Source organism: Melanostigma gelatinosum (genome assembly GCF_949748355.1).
Source record: "Melanostigma gelatinosum genome assembly, chromosome: 17".
In the NCBI taxonomy this organism is placed as follows: domain Eukaryota; kingdom Metazoa; phylum Chordata; class Actinopteri; order Perciformes; family Zoarcidae; genus Melanostigma; species Melanostigma gelatinosum.
The window spans coordinates 4,984,723-5,008,781 of NC_136650.1; the positions used below are offsets into that span (position 1 = coordinate 4,984,723).

The 24,059-nt window shown below is 41.8% G+C and overlaps 3 protein-coding genes across 5 annotated transcripts in view; 1 reads left to right on the plus strand and 2 right to left on the minus strand.

Moving 5' to 3' along the window:
• The first annotated feature begins 788 nt into the window (after positions 1–788).
• On the plus strand, positions 789–14,870 carry klhl43 (kelch-like family member 43). 3 transcript variants are annotated; one of them, XM_079287571.1, is made up of 8 exons: positions 876–1,029; positions 4,789–4,836; positions 8,645–9,254; positions 9,585–9,733; positions 10,290–10,636; positions 11,613–11,912; positions 12,008–12,183; positions 12,571–14,870. In XM_079287571.1, the coding sequence occupies exons 3-8, from the start codon at positions 8,902–8,904 to the stop codon at positions 13,367–13,369; spliced, it is 2,124 nt and encodes a 707-aa protein (XP_079143697.1). In that variant the 5' UTR covers positions 876–1,029; positions 4,789–4,836; positions 8,645–8,901; the 3' UTR covers positions 13,370–14,870. The 3 variants fall into 3 exon arrangements, with proteins under 3 accessions (XP_079143698.1, XP_079143696.1, XP_079143697.1); XM_079287572.1 differs by lacking the exons at positions 876–1,029; positions 4,789–4,836 and adding an exon at positions 789–832; XM_079287570.1 differs by lacking the exon at positions 4,789–4,836 and having other exon boundaries at positions 874–1,029.
• Positions 14,871–15,790: 920 nt separating this feature from the next.
• rpl11 (ribosomal protein L11) lies at positions 15,791–22,383 on the minus strand. Its single transcript, XM_079288150.1, has 6 exons — positions 22,295–22,383; positions 21,423–21,573; positions 21,078–21,184; positions 20,495–20,626; positions 16,275–16,385; positions 15,791–15,871 (listed from the first exon to the last, which is right to left on the minus strand). The coding sequence occupies exons 1-6, from the start codon at positions 22,298–22,300 to the stop codon at positions 15,842–15,844; spliced, it is 537 nt and encodes a 178-aa protein (XP_079144276.1). The 5' UTR covers positions 22,301–22,383; the 3' UTR covers positions 15,791–15,841.
• A 1,078-nt stretch (positions 22,384–23,461) lies between these two features.
• LOC306791113 (cyclic GMP-AMP synthase) overlaps positions 23,462–24,059 on the minus strand; it is a gene marked incomplete at both ends in the record, with an annotated part of 1,406 nt that continues 808 nt past the window's right edge. Inside the window, 2 exons of the mRNA XM_079287739.1 lie at positions 23,462–23,699; positions 23,815–23,819. Coding sequence (XP_079143865.1) covers positions 23,462–23,699; positions 23,815–23,819 — 243 coding nt within the window. The remainder of the gene's footprint in view (positions 23,700–23,814; positions 23,820–24,059) is intronic.

A 24,059-nucleotide genomic window follows, 5' to 3' on the forward strand; every position in this document is an offset into this window, starting at 1 on the left:
TAGGTTGAGATTATAATGTGCTGAGTACAGTTTTGTGGTACTTATTTCCATTTTATGCTACTTCGTACTGCCACTCCACAACAACGATATATTGTACTTTTTACTGCACTACATTTATTTGACAGCTGCAGTTCACTTGCACATTAAGAGTGAACAAACATATGACTCATTAACTATGATGCATTTTCACAGATTGAACTATCCAACATTTGGTTAAGTAGTTAGAATTGATGAAAACATTTTTTTATGAAATACCAGTATGTATAATATAACAATAAAACCCATCCAGAAATTCGGCAGAATGAGTACTTTTACTTTTGCTACCTTTGTAAAAAGTATGTTTTGAATACTTTTATACTTCAGTAAACTTTTGAATTCAGGATTTGTGGAATGGAATATTTTTACATTGTTGGTATTGGTACTTTTACTCAAGTCAAGGATCTCAACTTCTATCACTGTTAGTTAATAGATAGTAACTCTGTAGTAATCCTCTATAACCAACGTGACCTGTGTTCCCTCTTTAGAGTTACATTAGATAACATGCTCTAAACCTGTTCATGCAGATTCCCGGGGAGAGTTTCTCCTGTTTTGTTGGTGTTGAAGAGGAATGAGTGAGATTAACAGTCAACGAAAGAAAGCAGACACACAGTCAAATCTAAAACCTGAAACCCAAAGGCCATGAGGGGGGTGAGGTGGGTGAGGACAGGGTTGGGTGCGAAAAGAGCCCTCCTCTGATGGGATATTTTTGGAGGGGAGGGCGACGCCGAGTGCCTGTATTTGGAGATGGAGGTGGATGTTGGAGGAGGTGGGGAATGACGGAAGAGGCTCTGATGTGAGTATGGTTGGATTTTTGAGGTTGGGGGTGCTGACACACACACACACACACACCAACATGCACACGCACACAGCCCTCTGACAGAGGACAGACGGACGAAGCAAAGAGCCTGTTAGAGAAAAACAGAACGTAAAAGAGAGTTTCAAGAGAGCAAAAGGAAGGGAAGAAGAGCATGAACCAGGAGGGAGAAAGAGGTAAAAGAAAAATACACTTATTTTACTGCCTAACAATTTGTTGGGAGAAGAGTTTGTCACTTTAAGGAACCAAAGTTTTAATGTCTTAAAATCTCCACTTACACTTTAATTAAAGGTCTCATAAGCGTGAATCGAAATGAGAACTTGTCTGTTGTCACCGACAGAAATCATCAGTGAAGTACATTTAATCTAGTAATGTGTTAAGTTCAATTTTGAGGTATTTGTACTTTATACTTCTACTCTACTACATTTCAGAGGGAAGTATTGTACTTTTTGCTTCACTACATTTATGTGACAGCTGGAGTTATAATTACTCTCAAGATTTCTTGTCATCTAATGACATAATCGTGCTAATTCGCAATGTATACTTATATTTATATTTAACCGCTGAATGGAAACAATGTGAAGAAGTTGCCAGTGTTCCGTGTGGATATTACTCTGCGGGGGGGGGGGGGGGGGGGGGGGGTCGGCCCTTCCTTTTCCAGCCCTTAGCTGAAAAACACACAAAATACACACAAAGTACATGTTGTGTGTGTCAGCACCTATAAATGCACACACGAGATAGACGAGGAATTCAGCTGCAGCCACAGAACGAGTAGAACGATAGAAGAGTTGGGAAGGCACGCAGGGTGGTGTTTTTTGTGTGTAGGTGTAGGTTCAACTGGTGGACAAAATAACAGAAACACTTGGATATTTCCTTTGGATTATTGCAGAATTAAGCTCAGTGGCAAACATTTATGATACTTACTTCTGCTCAGCAAGATAAAATTCACTTTTAGGATATTTTAAGCGTAAATACAATCGGCAGGAGTAAAAAGCTAATAATAAAAAAGCTTTAAATAAACTACATCATCTCTACAGAGTGTGTTTTAGCGTCTTCTAGCCAACAGCCAACTCACCGCTCTCATATTGTGGATGCAGCAGGCAGCTGTTTTCATCAACAAAGCTATAAAAGCCCACTGTACACTATACCTGCTCAGCATCAAACAGCAGATAGACACAGTTAGCGACTAGCTGGTGAGCATAGTGGAGCATTTAGCAGCTAGCGAGACAGATATTTTCCTCTGGAGTTGGTGGAGACCAAAAACAGCCAAAAGTGAGAGAATACAGACTTACATTCATCAGGTGGACACAAACACAACTCCTAGTGAGTGATAATGTTGCTCGGTAACTGCTAGATGGGCAAATTAGCAACTGCACACTAACATATCTGTCATACATGTTACCGTGTCACCTTTCTCATGTTCACAGCTTGTTTACACTGCCTACAAGTGGACGAATAAATCAGTTATTAGAGGTTTAAAATAATTTGTGTGCCATTTTTGGGAATGCAATTATTTGCTTTGTTAGAGCGAGTTAAGTGTATAATGATGTCAATCTCATGTTTGTGCATTAAGTATAAGCCAGAGCAAAGTAGCTTAGCTTAGCATAAAGATTGGAAACAGCTGGCCCTGCTCAAACTTTTTAAATACACCTGTACCCAAACCTAATCAGGGTAAAACACATCAAAACACACCGATAAAGACATTCAGTGAACTGGAATCATAAGAATGTGGCTGTTGACACTCCTTAAAGCCACAGCCACAGCAGGATTTTAAAGTCAATTCTTTGTTGGACAGGAAGCTAGTGCAAAGACCTCAGAACTGGAGTGATGTGATCCACCCTCCTGGTCTTAGTGAGGACTCGAGCTGCAGCGTTCTGAATCAGCTGCAGCTTTCTGACGGACTTTTTACAGAGACCTGTAAACACACCGTTACAGTAGTCCAGTCTGCTGAAGATAAATGCATGGACAAGTTTTTCCAAATCCTGTTGAGACATAAATCCTCTAATCCTTGATATATTCTTCAGGTGATAGTAGGCTGATTTTGTAATTGTCTTGATATGGCTGTTCAGGTTGAGGTCTGAATCCATAACTACACCTAGATTTCTGGCTTGGTTTGTGGGTTTTAACATCAGTGACTGAAGCTGAGCGGTGATTTTCAATTGTTCGTCCTTGGTACCAAAAACAATTACTTCTGTTTTATCTTTGTTTAATTGAAGAAAATTCTGGCACATCCAGTTGTTGATTTGTTCAATGCAGTTACCCAGCCCTTGTATGGGATTATAGTCCCCTGGTGACATAGTTATGTAGATTTGTGTGTCGTCTGCATAATTATGATAACACACTTTGTTGTTTTCCATAATCTGAGCTAGTGGAAGCATGTAGATGTTGAACAGAAGAGGCCCCAGGATTGAACCTTGGGGAACACCACATGTCATTTTAGTCAGCTCCGATGTGTAATGAGCCACAGACACAAAGTATTCTCGGCCCTTCAAGTAGGATTCAAACCAGTTAAGTGCTGTGCCAGAGAGTCCCACCCAGATTTTTAGTCTTTCTAGGAGTATGGCATGGTCGACCGTGTCGAATACAGCACTGAGATCTAGTAACACTAAGACTGAACTTCTGCCATTGTCTATGTTTAAGTGGATGTCGTTGAAAACGACATCCACTTGAAAAAGAGCAGTTTCAGTGCTGTGGTGCTGTCGAAAGCCTGACTGGAAAACATCAAAGCAGTTATTTACGGTCAAGAAGTTGGTCAGCTGTTGGAAAACCGCTTTTTCAATTATTTTACTCAAAAATGGGAGGTTTGATATTGGCCTATAATTTTTCATCGTTGTGGAGTCTAAACTAGCCTTCTTTATGAGTGGTTTAATAACTGCAGTTTTTATGGCTTGTGGGAAGACACCTGAGAGAAGGGATGTGTTTACAATTTGTAAAAGATCAGTGGTCATGCAGTTTGACCAGCGTAGCATTTCTCCAAGGAGATCTTTGCTTACCCGAGACAACCTTCACTTTAGTGGGTGCAATGGCATCAATAATATTTTTTACTTTAAAATTGAAGCCATCTACAAGCTCATTGACTGAGAGGCAAGAGAGGGCTGGTGTGGAGGAGAACTTCTGAATAAATAGTTCACTGGTGTTTTCAGAGATGTAACGCTTTGTCACAACCTTGGTTTGGACATTTGTGTGCAAGGAGATTGCACTCTCAAAGAAAACACAGAAATGATCAGAGAGTGCAACATCAGTCACAGCAACCTTGGAAATGTTTACACCTTTGGTGATGATTAGGTCCAGAGTGTACCCCCTGTTGTGGGTGGGTCCTGTCACATGCTGAGTCAGATCATAGTTATCAGGGACACCACATAGTTCTATAGACTCTCTGTCCTGGGGATTATCAACATGGATATTAAAATCACCAACAATAACAACACAGTCAAAATCAATACAGATTACAGACAGCAGTTCAGTAAACTCATCAAAGAAGGTTGCACAGTATTTAGGCGGTCTGTAAATGTTTAGGAATAAAGCTTGAGTGGAATTCAGAGCCACATATTCAAAAGAACTAAAATGACCAAAGGACATCTGCTTGCATTGAAGAGAATCATTAAATAAAACAGCAACTCCACCTCCTTTCTTATGCGCTCTTGTTTCGCTCATGAAACTGAAGTTGGGAGGTGTTGATTCAATAAGAACAGCTGCACTGTTATCTTGATTTAACCAAGTTTCAGAACAAATTATTGAACAATAAAATCATTGATTAAAAATGTTTTTCCTGACAGAGACCTGACATTTAATAAAGCTAAGTTTAATGTGGTTAAAGCTTTCTTTGCCCAATTTATTTGGACAGGCTGACGAGGAATGTATGCTAAGTTTGATAAGTTTGCATGTTTACTATTGTTTCTTCGCAGCCTCACCTTTCTTTTTCTATAAACTTGCAGGACAGGAATTGAAACGGCTAGCTGCATACAGGGCCCAGACTTTTCCTGGTGAGAGTCATTGGTATCATTAGCCTTGTAGCCTGGACCCAGAAGATATCAATTGTGGTACCGTTGAGGAGTGGGGCGAGGAGTGTGTTTGGTTCCAGCAATGACTAGCTTTTCCATGTGGTCAGTGAACTCCAGGTGGGGGGAGGATGGGGAGAGTGTGAGAGAGGATTAAGGAGTACCTTAAAAGTAAAGCATTACCACATTAATTGTCAGCAGTGTTTAACGATGGGAAGGTGTAAAGATGATCTACAAGACTATGTACCCTCCCTCGGTTGTTAATCAGGCCGCGGGGCTGTTGCTTAGAAAGCAGATGCTGTTGTCAGTTCCAGTACATCTGTCAGTGATGATGATGATGGTGATGGTGGTGGTGGTTGGGGGTAGTGGTGAGGTCTGGTTCCCAGTATGGTGGTTGTCAGAGCAGCTGCTCCCTGCACTAACCGTGGTCCTGAATATTTCTGATGGTTGATCTCTGCAGAGATTATTTTCATGCCACAGAAAAGACCTTGATTTTACATTTCATGGATTTGAACTGCAGTGGGTTTATAATGCTGTACTTGTACTTTAGAGGCACTTGTATTTCTATTCTATACTACTTTATACAGTTATATAACAGCTACAGTTACTCTTTAATTTCACCTCAACCTTTCAGATAGTTTCATTTAAATAACGTGAAGCCCAAAGAGATCAAAGTATCACATAATTTAAAAAACAAAACAAAGATTAGAGAAAAGTCCAAAAAATGTAAACAAATTTGTGAAACATAATTTCGTTTTTTCTTCTTTCCTGCCCTCATTAATCATCTCACAACCCCTCAGATTGATCTGCTTACCCTTTGTGGACTGACCCGTATGTTGAAAACCACTGCATTAAAGGAGTTCAAACATAAATGCTGCTTTCACATTGATGCATAAGTATTTGCAATATAATAATGTATTATATAATAATATGTCAGTGAGACATTTATCTGCAGGAGTACTTTTACTTTCATACTTTAGATAAATTCTTCTGATAACTCTTGTGTACTTTAAGTTGTAATGGAGTATTTTTACACTGTGATTTTGGTACTTTTAGTTAAGTAAAGGAGATAAATCTGTTGTTATCTGTGGAAGGGGATTGTTTCTGTTGTGAGTGAGGTATTAGGAATACTTTATCAAAGCCTGTGGAACGTGTGATTATTAAGACCATACTCCTCATTAGTAATAAAGTAAAGTCATAAAGTCATAGGATATATTTCATATCTTCCAACTTGTTGTTTTTGCATCAATCAAATATGTGTTTGACATCATCCTGGCCCTCGTGTCTCCAGTTGGCCCTGACAATGAACTCATCGTCTCCCCACATGTTTCAATAGCTCAGGGTCACATTCACAGAAGCTCTTGTCTGCTGTCAAACAATAAATAACTCTTCTTCTTGGTTAATTTGTGGTGTATTGAAGTTATACAGTGTCCTGGCTGCAAATCGTTGCTGTTCCAATTGCCCCTCTTCATATGACACCGGCAACAGCTGCTGCCCCGTCACGTGCCATCCTGCCTCGGTCCCTGGTCTGTCCATGTGTGGAGCCTCGTTGGTGGGCAAGCCAATAGATGCTATTTAAAAAGAGCCAAGTTCAGATGCTGAGCGAATGAGGAGGAGGGCTGGAGAGAGGGACGGGGAGAGTCATGTACATGTTCGTGGTCAGAAGCAATGGTCGTAGCATTATCAGCATTGTCAGGATTATTCAAAATGGCCACTAGATGAGGTTATTAAAGAGGTCACAGACAGTGGTGTGATATGGTCGGAGAAGGTATTTCAAAATAGAGACATGCCGCTTTAGTTTAAGAAAGTAAAGGCAAATCAATTAGCCTTTAGCGACACTACTCTTTGATATTGTGAAAAAAGATATCTGACATTGTTTCAAGAGCGTTAAGCTCAACAAACTTTCCAAGCACATTATTAATGACCATAAATTGTAAAAGAACAGTGCGTGGCATTTAGGGGGGGGGGATCTATTGGAAGGAATTGAATATAATATTAATAAGTATATTTTCCTTAATGTATATGAAAAAAGGAGCCATTTATATCAACATAGGAGCAGGTCCTCTTCACAGAGCCGGAAGTCATGTTTCTACAGTAGCCTAGAACGGACAAACTAAAAACTACTTTAGTAGTTAGCATTATCCGACAATTGTTACAGCTGCTGCGGTTTAGAACAATGTACAGTCTCACTGTGATAGGTGGAGAGTTGCTTTTAACGTGTCTTATTGTTTCCGAAGCTGCGTGAACATCAAGTACGTTTGTTTTTAACAAAATAAATAGCACAACAAAGATTTAGTGGACGCGAAAACGAAAAAAACCCGATTATTTCCCCCCCAATATGCTGCCAATTGGTGAAATCACCACGCGCTCATTGCCTTTAATGTCATTATACAATTTTCTAGAGTTTGGACACTATTGCTGACCACTTATGGCTGGTTGTTGTTATTGTTGTTATTGTTGCATTGTTCCGGTTTGAGCAATTCCTTCCAGCCAAGCCTCATGCAACAGATACAAAACTAAACCAACCAAGCACACAAAGTGCAAAAAACAAAACAAAAATTGAGATACATGCTCTCCATAACCCCTCCAGTATCCTCCACGAGCCCCATTTCTCCTATTTGTTGATCTCAGACTCCCTCTACTCTCCGTCACAGTCTCCCCTCTCTGCTGAAGTTGGCAGACTGTGGTTCAGTGCGATCATGAATACGATTCCTCCAGTTGGCCGCTGTAGACCACAAACACCTAACCCTGAGCTTCTTGACTGCACTCGTGCCTGTCGTTCACACTGCTGCTGGCTCAGAGACAGAGAGTTTGTAGGTGACCCTCAGTTGGATTCAGAAAAAGGTGTCAGCCTGTGTGTGAGGTTAGAGATTAGCGGAGAAATGTGCGTCTGTCAGTGGGTTTGTCATGTCCTCCAGCGACCATGAAACTGTGGTTTAAAGGCTGGAAACATTTGCCAGGGACCTGTTGTTAATGTGGAGCTCACTGTTGGCTTTGAAACACACCTTTCCCTTTTATGAGTCACGATATAAAGAGGCATTGTGGCGGACAAAAGAGACATGACAAAGCATTTTAAGGGCAGGGAAGAGTGACTCTTGTTTTCTTAGCTTTGTGAAAGTCAAGTAGAAGAATTTAAAGTATACAAGTGTTAATGTGCGTCATTTCAGTGCTGGAGGAAAATGAAGTTCCAGACCGTTGAATTTTGCTTTCCAGATCTAATCCATTTCTGTGGCCATTATGTTCTCTTATATCATTGTCAAAGTTATATTATGGAAGCACACATCGATTCAAAAACAATAGAACGTCAAGATAGATTAGCCTTCATTCTATACCTCTGAATGTTGATTTTCAGACTTGTCTTCAAGGGATCCAAACGAAAGGCTGCCTAAAGTTAGACAAACATTAAAATATCCAAAAACTTTGTGACTTATTGCTTCTGGTACACCAAAGATGTAATATGTAAAAAAGCCTTGTTGATGCTAAAGTTTTGCTGTCAAAAAAATGTATTGAAACTAACAGAAGTCAGAATAACATAAAAATATCCAAGTTAGTGTGATATGTTGGGGATTTTTAACACAAATGTAAAATATATGGAATAAATGAATACACCGCTGATCCATAAAGCAACATTGCTGCATTTCTATATACAGCATGTTCTTCCAAAGGGTCTTAAACTGGACCTTTAATGCCGCAGTTACATGACAGCTAACTTAACTTTTTAATGAATGTAAACACCACTGAAATAAAGAGCAAAGGGTTTCAACAATTCTTCACTTTTCCTTCTTTTTTTCAGGTGCTGTGTGCTGTGTTCAAGTAAAAACACCAACGAAATCACAAACAATCCCAAACCAGTCCAACCAATTAGAACATTCTTAGCTACAACCTCCAGCTAAAAGAAGAGGACTTCAACTGAGTGTCAAGAAACATTTTACATTTTATTTTTGTTGGATTTCTAGCAAGTGAAACAACGTCCCTACCTTTCAAGAAGTCAAGAGGTCAACTCAGTAAACCTTACTTACTGTAGTAAACCATTTAGTGTGAAGTAAACACATGCTAAAATCTAAAAAAGACAACCTCAACGGTCAAACGATGGCGCCCAAGAAGAAGGCCTCCCGCCAGAAGAAGCCCGCCGTCGAAACCATCCCTCAGGTCGCCGTGGAGACCGCCCCAGCCCAGCTGAAGGTGGTGCACCGCGGTGACGGTGTGGTGGTGGTGGAGAGCGGAGTGAAGAAGATCGAGCAGATGGCGGCGCTGGACATCGCTCAGCTGAACAGCCTCAATCTGCCGCTGCCGCCGCCGGTCATCAGGCCCGGAGAGCGAGGCCTCGGCCTGGGCAGCGAGCTGACACGACCCCTGCACGGCAACGCCCTGCTGGAGGAGCTCAGCAAGATGCGGCAGGAGAAGTGGGTTCCAATACTTCCTGTATTGCATTGGAATATAATATGAATTGATACAATTACTATAAGGCACAATAGCGACACGATACGATACAGTTTAGATGTGATATATTCACGATCGAATACAGTTTGGATACAATACTTTTACGATAGAGTTCAATTACAAGGCACAAAATAACAATGTGGTACAATTACGATATGCTCAAATTGCGATACAATAAAATTACAATACAACAGAATTGTGATGCGGTACAACATCATAACGTGTGTATTGTATTGTGTCATGAGTTATTGTTCGGGCATGTGTGTCATCCATCGTCCTGCTCTCCTCCTCAGGTTCCTGACTGACCTGGAGTTGGCCTGTAAGACGAAAGCCTTTGACGTCCACAAGCTGGTCATCTCCTCCATCAGTCAGTACTTCAGAGAGATTCTGGCCAAAGACCCGGGCATGAAGCGCCTGGAGCTCCCCTCCCTCTCACCTCTGGGTACACCTACCAATTCAGTTTAAGCTGAGCCACGATATGACAAGAATGTTTACAATATTTGAACTTCAGATCAAGATCCCAAACTTTCTAGATGCTTAACTTTCAGGAAATGAGTATAAAATGAGAACGATTAGTCGATAGACAGAATTCTGTAGTCTCAGCTTGACAAGTGTGGATTCTTCTTTATTTTATGTGGCGGCAAATTGAATATCTTTCAGTTTTGTGATGGCCTTCAGTCCCTATTTTCTAACATTTTATGGGCCAAATGATGAATTAATTGAGAAAATAATCTCCTGATTAAAATAAAAAGAACATTAGTTGCAGCCCTAAAAAGAAGCATATGTCAAATGTTGTAATGTTTGACTCAGTGTAAGCGTCATAAAGCCTCAATGGTGCTTTGAGGAGCTAAAATGTTGTCCAACTTTAAATTGTCTTGAAGAAATTTAAGGAAAGATATCAGTTTTCATGAATTCAGTTCCTCCTGTCCACAGCAGTTTTCTGCTTCCTCAAAAACATCTGGTTTTAAGTGAAATGTCCCGTCTCGCTCGGTCTGCAGGCCTGGCTAATGTCATTACCTTCGCCTACCTGGGTCGCGTCCACATGTCCCTGTACACCATCGGCTGCACCGCCTCGGCCGCCGCCACCCTGCAGATCCCTCAGCTCCTCAAGATGTGCACGGACTTCCTGCTGGCCGAGCTCAACGTGCAGACCTGCGTCTACATCTGGAACATCGCCGCCGCCTACGGCCTGGCGTCGGTGCGCGACGCCGCCCGCCGCTTCGTCCTGGAGAACTTCGTGCAGTTCGCGGACACGCCGCTCTTCACCCAGCTGACCCTGGAGCAGATCTCCGCCTTCCTGCAGGACGACTCGCTGCTGTTGCCTTCAGAGGTCACTGCCTTCCAGGTCAGAGGTCCAGCTTTGTCTTTAAGGGTCAAAGCTGAAAATGTGGGTTAAAATATGATATTGCTGTCGAATGAATTTATTCACTGCTGATATCCTAACTGAGGAGAAGTGCCAGGTCTTCCAGGAGGAGGCCGACTTCCAGGATTAACTCGTCGACCCTCTGGGCCTTCCTGCTATTTTCATCCAGGCCCTAAAAACAGACCCCAGACCAGCTGCTCAGAGCATAACACAGATCCATGCAGCATTGTGGGCAGAAACCGCTGAGAATATCTCACTGTACGCAAGAAGAGAGCTCGTGTATTAATATGCAACTCTGTTACAGACGCATATAGACAGACAGCTGAGAGAAGCAGCGATCGCTGTATTTATAAACAGGACCAAATGTGTGTCTGCCTGCACTGTGAGATTATTATCATGATTCAGGTTCCGACTACATTTTTACTTTACTTGTATCACTGGAATCGGTTTCATGAATCCAAATGCATTTTTTTTTTATTTTGTATTTGATGATATAATTTACTAATTTGAATTTGCTGCCTTGGGTGAGTCCCAAAACAAACAAAGGTGGCAAAGTGTTATCAGACAAGCAAACAATATAACTGAATTTAATAAATCGTTTGTTAAATAATTAAAAGAAATTAAAGTTTGTAATTTTCATTAAACCTCTAGTCAGTTAGTTAAAAAGTAAATAAAGGTATTTATTTGTTTTTTCTCTTTACCATGGAAGTAGATGGAATAAATCAAAACTTTTAACTTTAATTTTATTTCCAATATATTCAATATTTAATAATTTATCTATTTCCTATCGTCCTAACAATATTATTGATCTATTTTGAACTTGACATCCTTTGGACTGTTTTGCAGCTACATGCTAATCACTTTGTACCTTTTGGTTTTGCTTTGTAAAGAGATTTATATCATAACACATGACATGTATCTATGTATTAAATATCTTCCCTGTAAACTCTCCCTCCAGTTGGTCATGAGGTGGCTCGACTTCGACGCCTCTCGTCAGGCTCACGCCGCCGAGCTGCTGTCCCACATCCGCTTTGAGACGATCCCCGCCAGCGAGCTGGTGAGCCAGATCCAACCGGTGCCCCGCATGATGATGGACCCCCACTGTCACCGCCTGCTGGTGGACGCCATGAACTACCACCTGCTGCCCTTCCAGCAGAACACCCTGCAGTCCCGACGCACGCAGGTCCGAGCCGGTCAGCAGACTCTGCTCACCGTCGGTGGTCGGCCGTCGCTTACTGAGAGAGCTCTCAGCCGCGAGGTCGGTGCTTTGGTGTTGTGTTGTCTCTATTATCCACCACCGTAGTAAAAAAAACACAAAAAAACCCTTGCTGACCTTTGACCTCTGTAATCCAGGTGATGTGGAGGGACCCTCGCGAAGGAGCAGCCACCTGGCGTCACCTCACCCAGCTGCCGGCGAAGAGCTTCAACCAGTGCGTGGCTGTGATGGACGGCTTCCTGTACGTGGCCGGAGGGGAGGACCAGAACGACGCCCGCAACCAGGCCAAGCACGCCGTCAGCACCCTCAGCAGGTAGCAGGGTGCTGCTGTTTAGGGCTGTGGATTGGCAAGCGCCTCACGATATGATGCGTATCGCGATACACGTGTCACGATACGATATATCGCAATAATTTGCTGCTGTCTGACATAAACACAGTAAACAGTGTATGACGAGACACAAACCAATAGCCGGATTCACCCTAGTGGAGGCTACTATTAATCACTTAGTCCCAAATATGCAGGTTGGTAACCTGATTAAACATACATTAGTTGGGGAACATGCACCATGTAATGACAAGTCTTAAATCTAGATTTTGAGACACAGGGCGTCAAGGTAAAACAGGACACACCTGAAGGTCCTCATGACTGGGAGTTAGGATCCCCTCTGAACGTAACCCTCTGCCGTTTACCTCCCAACAGATATGACCCTCGCTTCAACACCTGGCTCCACCTGGCCAGCATGAGACAGCGCCGCACCCACTTCTCTCTGGCAGCCAGCGGTGGCCGCCTGTTCGCCATCGGCGGCCGCAACGTGGAGGGTCTGCTGGCCACCACCGAGAGCTACCTGCCGTCCTCCAACGCCTGGCAGATGCGCGCTCCCATGGAGATGCCCCGCTGCTGCCACTCCAGTGCCACCCTGCTCTCTGGAGACATCCTGGTGACCGGTGGCTACATCAACTGCGCCTACTCCCGCTCCGTGGCGTGCTACAATGTGGACACCGACGCCTGGAGCGAGAAGGCCCCCATGGAGACACCACGCGGCTGGCACTGCTCCGCCGCCCTCGGAGGGAAGGTGTATGTGGTCGGAGGGAGCCAGCTGGGGCCCGGCGGTGAGCGGGTGGATGTGCTCTCCGTAGAGGTCTTCTCCCCGGAGAGCAGCGGCTGGAGCCGGGCCGCCCCTCTCCTCCTCGGTGTGAGCACCGCCGGCCTCTCCCCGCTGGCCGACAAGCTGTACCTGCTGGGCGGCTGGAACGAGGCGGAGAAGCGCTACAAGGCGGCCGTCCAGAAGTACGACCCGGCCACAGACAGCTGGTCCTTGGCGGAGGATCTGCCCGAGCCCACGGTGGGGGTGTCCTGCTGCACCTTGACCCTGCCACCCCGCCACGCTCCGCGCCGACAGCAGCACCGCAACACCCCGGCCCACGAAGAGCAGCTGCAGGCCGGGAAGAACCGGAGCAGAGAGAGCAGCATGGCTCCTTCCCAAACCATCACCGCATAGAGACAGGATGCACGGGAGAGACTAGAGGAGAGGAAGGCTGGTTCAACCTCTGGAGAACATCTGGATAATGTTTGCTCTATATTGGGTTATATCTTGCGTGTCTGGAAAAGTGAATACTTAAAAAAATATTTAAATTGGAAAGAATAGAATTTAAAAAAACGACAACAAATAAAGACAATCCTAAACAAATTTAGAAAACAATGCAACCTAGAAGATAGGTCTTTCTTGTAGCATTATTTAACTAAATTATATAAAATTTAAATAAATATTTTACATACATATACAGTATATACATATATAATAAAATAAATACATTTTATGTTTATATAAATTGAACTCTAAAAGTACTGATAATGATTACTGAGAATTTGATTGGACAAAATTCAGCCCTTTGTTTTCTAGATTTACACCATTTAGATTTAGTGTTGGTCCTCAATCTTTCGCAAAGGGATTTGGGAGTTTCAAAATCATATCAACTTGACATCTGACCTCCATTATTATAATTTCCAAGAGAACGCTGCATATCTAAAATACAACCAGATACAGATCTATGAAATGTCCATGTGCTGGTTCTGTATGAAAGAAAGAAAAGAGAGCTTGTGTGATCCAAAGTGGTCTCAGGAGGTTTTACATTGATGGAAACTGAGAAGAAAAACGTGGATAAGGGATGAATTGTTTAGTGGAGCAGGTGGAGGTAGAGAGGGGATGGATGGAGGAGGATGAGTGATGAAGACGGGAACAGCGGCATGCGTTTGAGTGTGTTGAACAAACTATTAACAGTTTGTGTACAAAGATGTATCTTAGCAGTGTTTGTAGCGTTCAACTGTGAAAATAAGTGCGAGTGTGTGAGACAGAATGACAGGAGTGTGTGTCCGTGACAGGAATATGAGCCAATTCTGACAAAAATTGCAATAATTAGGATTTCTCACCAGCAAACTTTAGCAGGTTACAAATAAACAAACCTCATTTATTTGATAGTTATCTGTCAGAGGTAGAGTAGCGCAGCTGTAACAAAATGTATTTAAAAAACAGATTTACTTAAATATATGAATATTTTATAAGTGCAATGCGAGAGGGATTACAGTGTGAACTCTACAACACAGGAGAGATTTTAAAGGAAGTAAAAATGTGCAAAAATGTATAAAGCGGGAAAATCGAGAATATTTAAACATATCTAAAAAAAAAAATCAAAAAATGTAAAAAAAAAAAATCCAATTTCAAACAAAGCCTCACCTGTTTGTTTCAAAACATTTGAAGTTCTCTGAACAAATTTTTACTGAAACTAAGAAACTACCAACTGAAGAACCAGTGAGACACCAGCAGGTGGAAAGACAAACTGCAAAGAGCGGCAGCTGCATATCGAGTTATTGATTATTATTTTTAACATGAGATACAATGAGGTCAATCTGGCTCATCTGATTGGATGACTCCCCCTGTATTCGAAACTGGACGAGCTCTGTGCTGGTGGTTTCACCGAATAAAGCCAAAGTGATCAAAACATGTCCATTTCCTGTCTTACTTTCTATTTCTACTTCAGGCCAGGCTGCTGGGAAATGTAGTCCGACAACAGAACGGAAGCTGTGCTGCAAGAAACGCGTCGTTAGGTCAGAGGTCAGGTTTAGAGCTAATTGAGCTTTGAATTCAGCAATAAAAAGGAGTCATTACTTTATGTGAGAAGATGTGTGATTGACAGACTTTAAAGATGCAATGGTGGAAGGATTCAGATCCCTTACTTTAGCAAAACAAGCAATACCATTATGTAAGAACTACTACTAATGTTTGTTGGACATTTTAAGTAAGATTATAAGCAAAATGTGTTGAGTATTCCTGCAGCAAGAATGGCCCCTTTCACTGATTCAATCAAGGGTAAGCAACATTTTGATGTAGCTGGTTGAGGTGGGGCAAGTTATATTTAATATACCATCAGGAAATGTACTGCGTAACAATGGATCTCACTTTATATGCTCAATACAAAGTAATTTAGAATGAGAGCTGTCAAATGGAAGTAGTGGAGCAAAAAGAAAGAACTATAAAGCATAAAAACATAGAAGCATCTTCAGAGTTGTATTTACAGTACTTCAGCACATTAACTTCCCATCACTGCCCAGACGTCAGCTTTCCATGTAGATGTGGAACATAAACACCCTTTACTGGTTTGTTCTTGCCTTCTACCCTGAGCCGTCAATCACAAAATAGTTATTGGTATCATTTCACATCTGTCCAGATGTTCCTGATGTTAAGGTTTTGTTCAAGAAAGTGTTCCCTTTAACTCAATAAACCAAATTATTTTAAACAGGGCCGATTAGGCGATGACACAACTGCAAGTTTCTTTAAGTGAGGCATGAGACTCATGAAAATAAGGAGCCATGTCTAAAACGTGTACACCGTTGAAGTACCACAGTAACACCACCAAACAGAAAGTGTCCTTTTTTCAGATTTTATTTGTTACAAACAACATCAAAAGGTGGTCCTTTACTTGCCGGGGAGGATGATGCCGTCATACTAAGGAAAGGGAAATAAAAGACAAATATTAGACCGTAATCTACAGAAAAGAAAACTCAACATGAAAGACATTTGATTCTTAAAGTAGCATTTCAGCTGCAGTGGGCCACAGACAAGAGTCAACACACAATAGTAAAGCCACAGAACGCAGTCAATCTAATTAAATCATGAAAAATCGAATTGACCAGTTTACAATCATGCCGCAGTCTCTCTAGCATGTTGTTTGAGGTGGACGGTCAGTAAAATAAACTACTTTGGGTTTATATTTTCTGAAAATAAGCTTCCAAATCTTCCATCATAAACATGTTAATTTTAGTTTCTTCCAGGAAGTTCTTTTAAACAAAACCTGGAAAGCCAGTCGACAGTTTTCCAGGTGTCTCAGGATGTTAATGACAACACTCACTTTCTGCTGGAACCAGCGCATGGCCTCCTCTTTGCGGATGCGGTGCCTGAAACCGATGCGGCCTCTTTTCCGCTTCTTGTCGGCGATGCTGAAGCCGGGTCTGCCCAGAACCTGAACAACAGAGGTGGTGAGCGAAGAGTCAGCAACATCTCTCCGTTACACATGAACACTGCAGCGGCATCGAGTCATATCACTGAATGGTTGTCTGGCCTCCTGACTTCAGCACTGGTTCAACATAGGGCTGGGCGATAAATCGATTTAATCGATTAATTCGAATGTGTGCTTTAAGGCGATGTGTTTTATTGAAAATCGAGAAAATCGCCCCCACCCCTTTTTCCCGTAGTAGAGTGCGCGCGCATTGTTTACAAACTAAAACAATGGCGGCCAGCAGCTTCACTGCTGCCGCCGCCACCTCACAAAAACAACCCAGCATTTTGGAGACATTCACCAACTGTACTCCGCATGAGAAGAAGAGTGCCCGGTGGAAAGCCATCACGGATGCAGTCGCGATGTATATCGCAAAAGATATGGTGCCCATATACACCGTGGAAAAGCCGGGGTTTATTCACCGTCTCAAAGCTTTGGACCCCAGGTACGTGCTACCAAGCCGTAAACATTTTTCTGACGTTGCCTTGCCTCGGCTGTACAATAGTACACGCCAAAGGATCTCTGCGGAGCTGGAGGGGATGTCATTCTACTCCGCAACAACTGACCTGTGGTCCAGCAGGTTGACCCAGACACCGATCCACTTGACTGGTGGAAGCGTCACCAACTTAACTTTCCAAGGCTAAGTACTTTAGCAAAGAAATACCTCTCTGTGCCAGCTACAAGTGCCCCCTCTGAGAGGCTTTTCAGTGTGTGGGGGGGGGCATTGTTACATGCCACCGTGCATGCCTGAAGCCAGAGGTAGTAGACAGGCTTGTCTTCCTGGCAAAAAATATTTAGAAAAAACATGCACTACTGTTTAATACTGTTGGTTATGTTGTGAATGCACTTGATTTTGTTTACATGCACTTATTTACTGTGCAAAATATGTTATGTTGATGTTAGATCAGATGTTGCACTTTTGAAAATGTGAATGTTAAAGGGTCATATACATTTTATTTCATGCTGTGTTTGTATCAGTGTATTCAGTTAGAAAAGCTTACTGTAAAAAGTTACATTTGCACAGTTGTTTACAATGGAAGGCTACTATTTAATGCCATTTAATGTTATGTTTAATTTAATTTTATATTTAAATGATTCAGGCAAACAAAAGAGTGACCAAATACTTTTTGTATACTACAGGCACCTTTCTACAATGTTCAGGTTTTGTTTGCACTTTATTTTTATCAACCTACTTGGGAAAATCATCACAAAATAAAAGAAAAAATTGTTTTCAACAGCTTCTGTCATCTGCAAAAAATTTTGGGGGAAAAAAATCGATTTAAATCGTGAATCGGATTTTTTGTAAAAAAATCGGAGATTTTTTTTTTAGGCCATATCGCCCAGCCCTAGTTCAACATAATGTTTAAGATTCAAGGATTTCAGTGGACTCCGCAACAAGTCCAGTGTATATTATATACAGTGTATAAATTAGTCATCTTATTGTTTGAGCACGAACATTTAATACTGATGTCAGACATTTTACACAAGAAATATTTTTCATGTAGACAAAACTAATTGTATTTGGCAAAGTAAGACATAATCAAGCATACGTTTGATATATTTGATAGTATTAGCCTACAGCAAGATATTAATGAAAACTACAAGGTGCCATGATTGCTGCCGACTCTGCTGGCATCTGTCTGACTGTCTGTGGGAGTGGCTGGATAAACAATGCTTCATTTACTTGCATAGTGAGTCTGATATTTTCACTTCATATTTTATCTTAATTCATGGAAGAATTATTTTTCCTTAAATAAAAATAAAAATAATTAGCTCAAGATCCACCAGCATGGAGCCATTTTGCAGCAATTGTGTTTCATTTAGTCCCCGTTTGTGTGCATTGTGACCTCATGATCATATAGGCAGTGGTGTATAGTAACGAAGTAGAAATACTTCGTTACTATACTTAAGTAGTTTTTTTGGGTATCTGTACTTTACTATTCATATTTCTGTTGACTTTTACTTTACTACATTTTGCAAAGAAAACTGATACTTTTACTCCGATACATTTCCCCTGAAACCTTCGTTACTCGCTACAAAATCAAATCTATCGTTAGAAACAAAATGAATCCTGAGAGCAGCGTCGGGGACTGTGGTGGAACACAGACTGCAAGCAAGCAGGTTTGGTGAACCAGTGGTCCTAGCAGCAAGTTAAATCATTGGTTAATCACGTTAATGCGCAATTGCAAACAAGTGCTCTCAAAGCCGCGGTGTTTTGATTCCCAGTGATGGCCAGGATGCTATAAGCTAGCGGGCGACTACCTGAGTATAATTCCACTCTACGGTGACTGATTTCATGATGGAAGCAGAAATGGAAGCACCTGCTACTCCCGAAACAAACGACGGTGGTGACGAAGACCAACACCCGTGGATCGCTAGCGAGTTAGTGAGCTGAGGAAGTGTTGACAGTTGTGACACCATAGGATTGACGGGAGCCGAGAGAGCGCAGCATTAGCGTTAGCATTCGGGAAATCCTTCGCAGCTGTGTGCAAGCTGTCTGTGACGCTGAACACACCTCTACCTGCCTCAGCGGCCTGTGAAAGACTATTTAGCATCGCAGGACTCGTCTTCAGCCCAAGAAGAGAGAGACTGAATTCTCGCAATTTTGAAAACCAACTTCTTTTGAAGATGAACAGGACATGTTTCAGTTTCAAGTAATGACTGGGTTGCTGCTTTAGTATTGATCATGTTTTGATATTTGAGTCATGTTGTGGATGATCAGATGGAGTTATGATGGTAGCAGTCGCCCAATTGCAGATTCAGCTTGAGCAAAACCTTTGTCTGTTGTGTTCAAATCAGGCCCATAGGAGTTTACAAGGCAGGTGTCCTTTCTCTAAACACTGACCTGATGCATCAAGTGGATATGTTTTGCTGAACATAATATTATGCATTTGGCCTCTACATCCTCTAGTCTATGAGCAGACTTATAAACGCACTGTTACAACTCCTTCAGTGTCATATTGCTTTTCAGAGAATTATGATGATAAGTTCATAGTAGATGCAAAAGTATACTTATGTACAATATATTATGTTGAACATTGTTGCTCCTGGATGGATCACAGCCAACCCAATTATGTTCAACACAGCTCCATGTCCTTGGTCATGGTGCCACAGCACTTAAAAGAATAAACTTCATCATTCTCAACATTCTGACCCTTTGCTTTTTTATTAACAGCATTTACTTGTACTTTTACTTTCAATGAACAGGTTATGATGTACATTTAATGTTCAGGTTATGATGTACATTTAATATCAGAAAATTACTTTTGCTACTTAAGTACAATAAATCAGATACTTTAAGACTTTTACTCAAGTAGTATTCTAATAGGTGACTTTTTACTTGAGTAGTTTTCCAGTAAGGTATCTTTACTTTTACTCAAGTATGGCTTTTGAGTACTTTATACACCACTGCATATAGGCTTGTTGTCAAACTAGGCTAAGGCTCCTCGTGTTAGCTGTCTATGGTGAGCTTTGGGGTGTTCATGTTCATAATCACATTTGCTTAGCAGTCGTTCTTTGAACTCTTTAAAAAGTTGGGGGTGTCTGTCTGAAGGTGCTTTGCCGTGTTAGACGCGTTGCCTCACTTTGTCTGTGTGGCTTTGAAACACGTTTTGCAGACGGGTCTCTGTAGGTCAGTGGGCTTTCCTTCACTGTCTGCAATATAGCCAAAGTACTTCCAGATGATACTTCTGGCATCTTGTTTTCCAACAAGCCGGGGACGGTCGGTAAAAGCTCCTGCATGTCTCCCCTGTGATCACTCGCGCTCGCTGCCTGTTGCTGTGTGAGCGCGCTGGGCAGCCCCGCCCCCTTGCAGTTAATGCCTGCAAGCAGCATGACGGAGCGCGCAGCGTGTGCTCGCTGATCGCGCGCTATTTTAATAAAGTATCGATACTAAAAATATGCAAAATCGTATAGTTTTTAACGTACAGGTACCGCGGTACCTTTCATTAAGTCATTCATTCATTTAGCCTTTTTAGTATCGATACACCGTGCAACCCTAGTCGTTACAACTAAGAATTATTTACATAATTAGCTCTCACCACAATATCAACCAGTTTTTTGGGGCCACTTACCACGTAGAAGTCCAGTCCGTAGATGCCGATGCTGGGGTCGTACTTGATACCCAGATCGATGTGTTCCTGGATACCGAAGCCGAAGTTTCCGGTATCTGAGAAGTTGTTCTTTCTCAACTCGTACTCGCGCACCTGGAAGCAGGAAGCAATAATACAGTCATAACATTGTAACACAACCCCTAGTTGGATGAGTGACGCCAACATTTGAAATAACCAGCCGAAAGCAGGAGCCAAATAAAAGCAGTCAAACATAACTTTGTTTCCGCATGCATTCTGTTCTTGGAAAGTTGATCGTGACGGAACTTAAGACACATTGTCATCTGTACAAACAAGCCTGAGTACAAGGCAACAGAACAGTTTTTTGCATGGTGAGCACATCAACGTCGTCCTTTAACATTAAATTGAAGGTAACACAAAGACCAAAACCAGCTTTTAGACGTATTTAACCGGACATCTCTATTTTCATTTAGTTGTTGATGGAAAAAGGCCCATTACCCTCTAGTTGATCTACATCTTAAGAAACCTGCAGCCAAGGACGACAGTTAGGAACAACTGTACTAGTGAGATGTGTAGACTTTCTGACCTTTAGTCCTTTTTCCAGGATCTCCTCTGCTTTGGCTCCACGGACAGTGCAGTGGACAGCAATCTTTTCATTTCTGCGGATACCGAAGGATCGCACGGTGTAGCGGGCTGAGAAAAGAAAACAGGACATTGAATACAAGAGCAATATAAAAAAAACAACTAATCGCTTTCATGGCCAACAACTTTATCAAATCTTTCCCATTCTTAAGTCAAGTTTGACCATGACTGTCAGCTCGAGGAATGTGTATAATTAGGCCTTTATCCTGGTGTTGGGTAAAACATTACTTCACTAAAGGTTGTGCCTCAACAATTCCACAGCTCAGAGTCCTGCACTACAAACACTCACCCTTGGAGAAGACGGGGGTCTGCCCGGTGAGCTGCTCCAGCACCTTAGCAGCACGGGTCAGTCTGTCTCCGCTCTCACCGACGCAGATGTTCAGGCAGAGCTTGCGAATGCGAAGCTCTCGCATGGGGTTCTCCTTCTTCTCACCCTGTTCCTGGAGGACACAAGACAAACTTTTGAATTCACACTATGAAGTCACAGAGACAAATGACTACGAGGAAGTTGCAACACCCTGTCAACCGCTGCTGCCATGTTGAGTTTACCTATTAGCGTTAGCCTGCTATCAGGTTAGCACAGGCTAGACAGATAAACGAACATTTCAACAGCTTAACAGTAAGCTTCAGGTTAAAATACACACTACCATCGTCTTTAAAGCCACGACTTCTCGCAATGCTCTTCTCTGTCTCTACATTAAACTACCAACAGTCTCAGGCCAACGCATGTCGGCCGGAGAACATGTTCGTACATATCCCCGCTGCTTCTGCTGTTAGCGTTGTCACTTAACGTTACGTGTCCGGAAAGTATAGAACTTATATACAACTAAAAATATCACAATACGAACATAGACATGCCTGCTGCGTAGCCTTGGTGTCATTATACAACTACAATAGTGTCTTCATAACTGAATATTACTACGAACGTACGAGTCAACCGCATATTCCAGTAGCTAGCCTGTAGCATCACTCGCTTTTTTGGTTAAACCATCTTCCGCTTCATTTGTTAAAGAAATACGGCTCTAGTTTAATCCTTCATATTAGCGTTTAAGTCTCCGTGCGTCAAGGAGCAGTTAGGATGACCCAACAGCTCCGATGATTGTAGATTTCAACTACAGCTTCACGTATGATCACCATCGTTCGGTGTGGGCCAGTACTCACCGCCATGTTGGATCACTCGAAGAGGCCAAAACGTTTCCGGTAAAAGAAATTTATAGTGAAGTGTTCACCGCAAATCATCTCGGGGAGACATCGCGGAGAAACGTGAGAGTTCCGGTTTACGGCACTAAAAGCAACATCAGTACATTATTTTATTGTCTGTCGGAATTACGCATTTAATTGGTTTGAATCATCGCACAAGTATCTTCACAGTGTGTATTTGTTTCACGAGTAGAGTGGAAACGATTAGCTGATTTGAGTTACAGTTGAATAATCAATTGATGAAGAGGCAATTAATTAGCAACAGTTTTGACAATTAAAAAAATCGAATATTTTTCAAATCATTCCCACTGGTTCAATATTCACAAATATCACAATTTGCTACTTATATATAAATAATACTCGTTTTAAATATTGAATATCTTACTTGTTTTGGATGTTTGTTTGGCCAAACTGTTACCTTGGGCTCTGGGTATTGTTACATTTTGTAAAATAAACATCAATTGAGAAAATAGTCAGATTCATAGTTGACAAAAACATTCCTTAGTCCTTGTTTATTGGCTTTTCACAGTACATACTTTTGGCATATACAGTATGTTTATACACCTATTATTCGTCATTACATCAAAAATATGAGAGATGACAGTAAACTGAGAGTTACAAAAACACAAAACAATACGAAACATTTTACATTAAAACAAAAGGTACCAAAGAATTTTTATGACAAAAAGTCTTGCACCGAGATGATGTTAGTGTCATCTGAAATAAGGAAGGAAAGTAAAACATTCATACATAGGTTACTAAGGTTTTCTCTTTTTGAAAAGAACTACAATGATTAAATCTCCCATTAAAACATTTCTGAAACAATCTGCATTAAAAGTAGACATGCGGATAATTATTTACCATTTGCATTATACATTATTAAAACCTTCTTTATCACCATGGAAATATACTATTTGAAATAGTCACGGATAAATTAGAATCAATACGGAATAATGCCCATTATTAGGCTCCCTGTTTTCTCCATCCTAACATATAATAGGACACAAACTACAGCTACAGCAAACAGCAGGACCAGTGTATACATAAATGCAGTGTCCAGAGAGAGAACTGTAGTCAGCATGGACGACTTGTCGGTGGATATCTCAGAGGTGTCTCCTGAAGGACTCATCAGTCTGAGTGGTGGGACAGATGCCTCAGCAGGGGCAGTCCTTCCCTCCTCTGCTCCTCCAAAGCGCTGACGAGGAAAGCCAGCGCTCTGCGGGGGAAGAGGGCCGGGGAGAAGAGGTTGCAGTTGGGCGCGAAGAAGTGAGGGAGGAGGCCCGTGCGAGCGTGGCTCTCCATGGCCGTGAGGAGGTGCAGGAAGCAGGCGGGGAGCTGCTGGCGAGCCCACATGGAGTCGTCGAACCTGACAGGTGAAAAAGGTGTCACAGAAATGACTGAAAGACAAATTATGACCCTGAAGGATATTTAATAGTAGTTTTTACGACCAGTTCTGCTAATATCATTCCAAAAACTACTACCACCGCTAACAAACATACCAATAACAGCTAGATAACGCTGCAACTATTGATTATTTATATTATTTATTCTTCTTTTTTGATTAATTGCTTCAGTCTTTCAAATGTCAGAAAAAGGTGAAAAACATAACCAATATAATAAACAGCAAATATTCATATTATAGCTGGGACCAGAACATTTTTGGCTGATATTTTGCTTAATCAATTATTTAAAATATGAATCAATTATCAAAATAGTTGTCAATTCG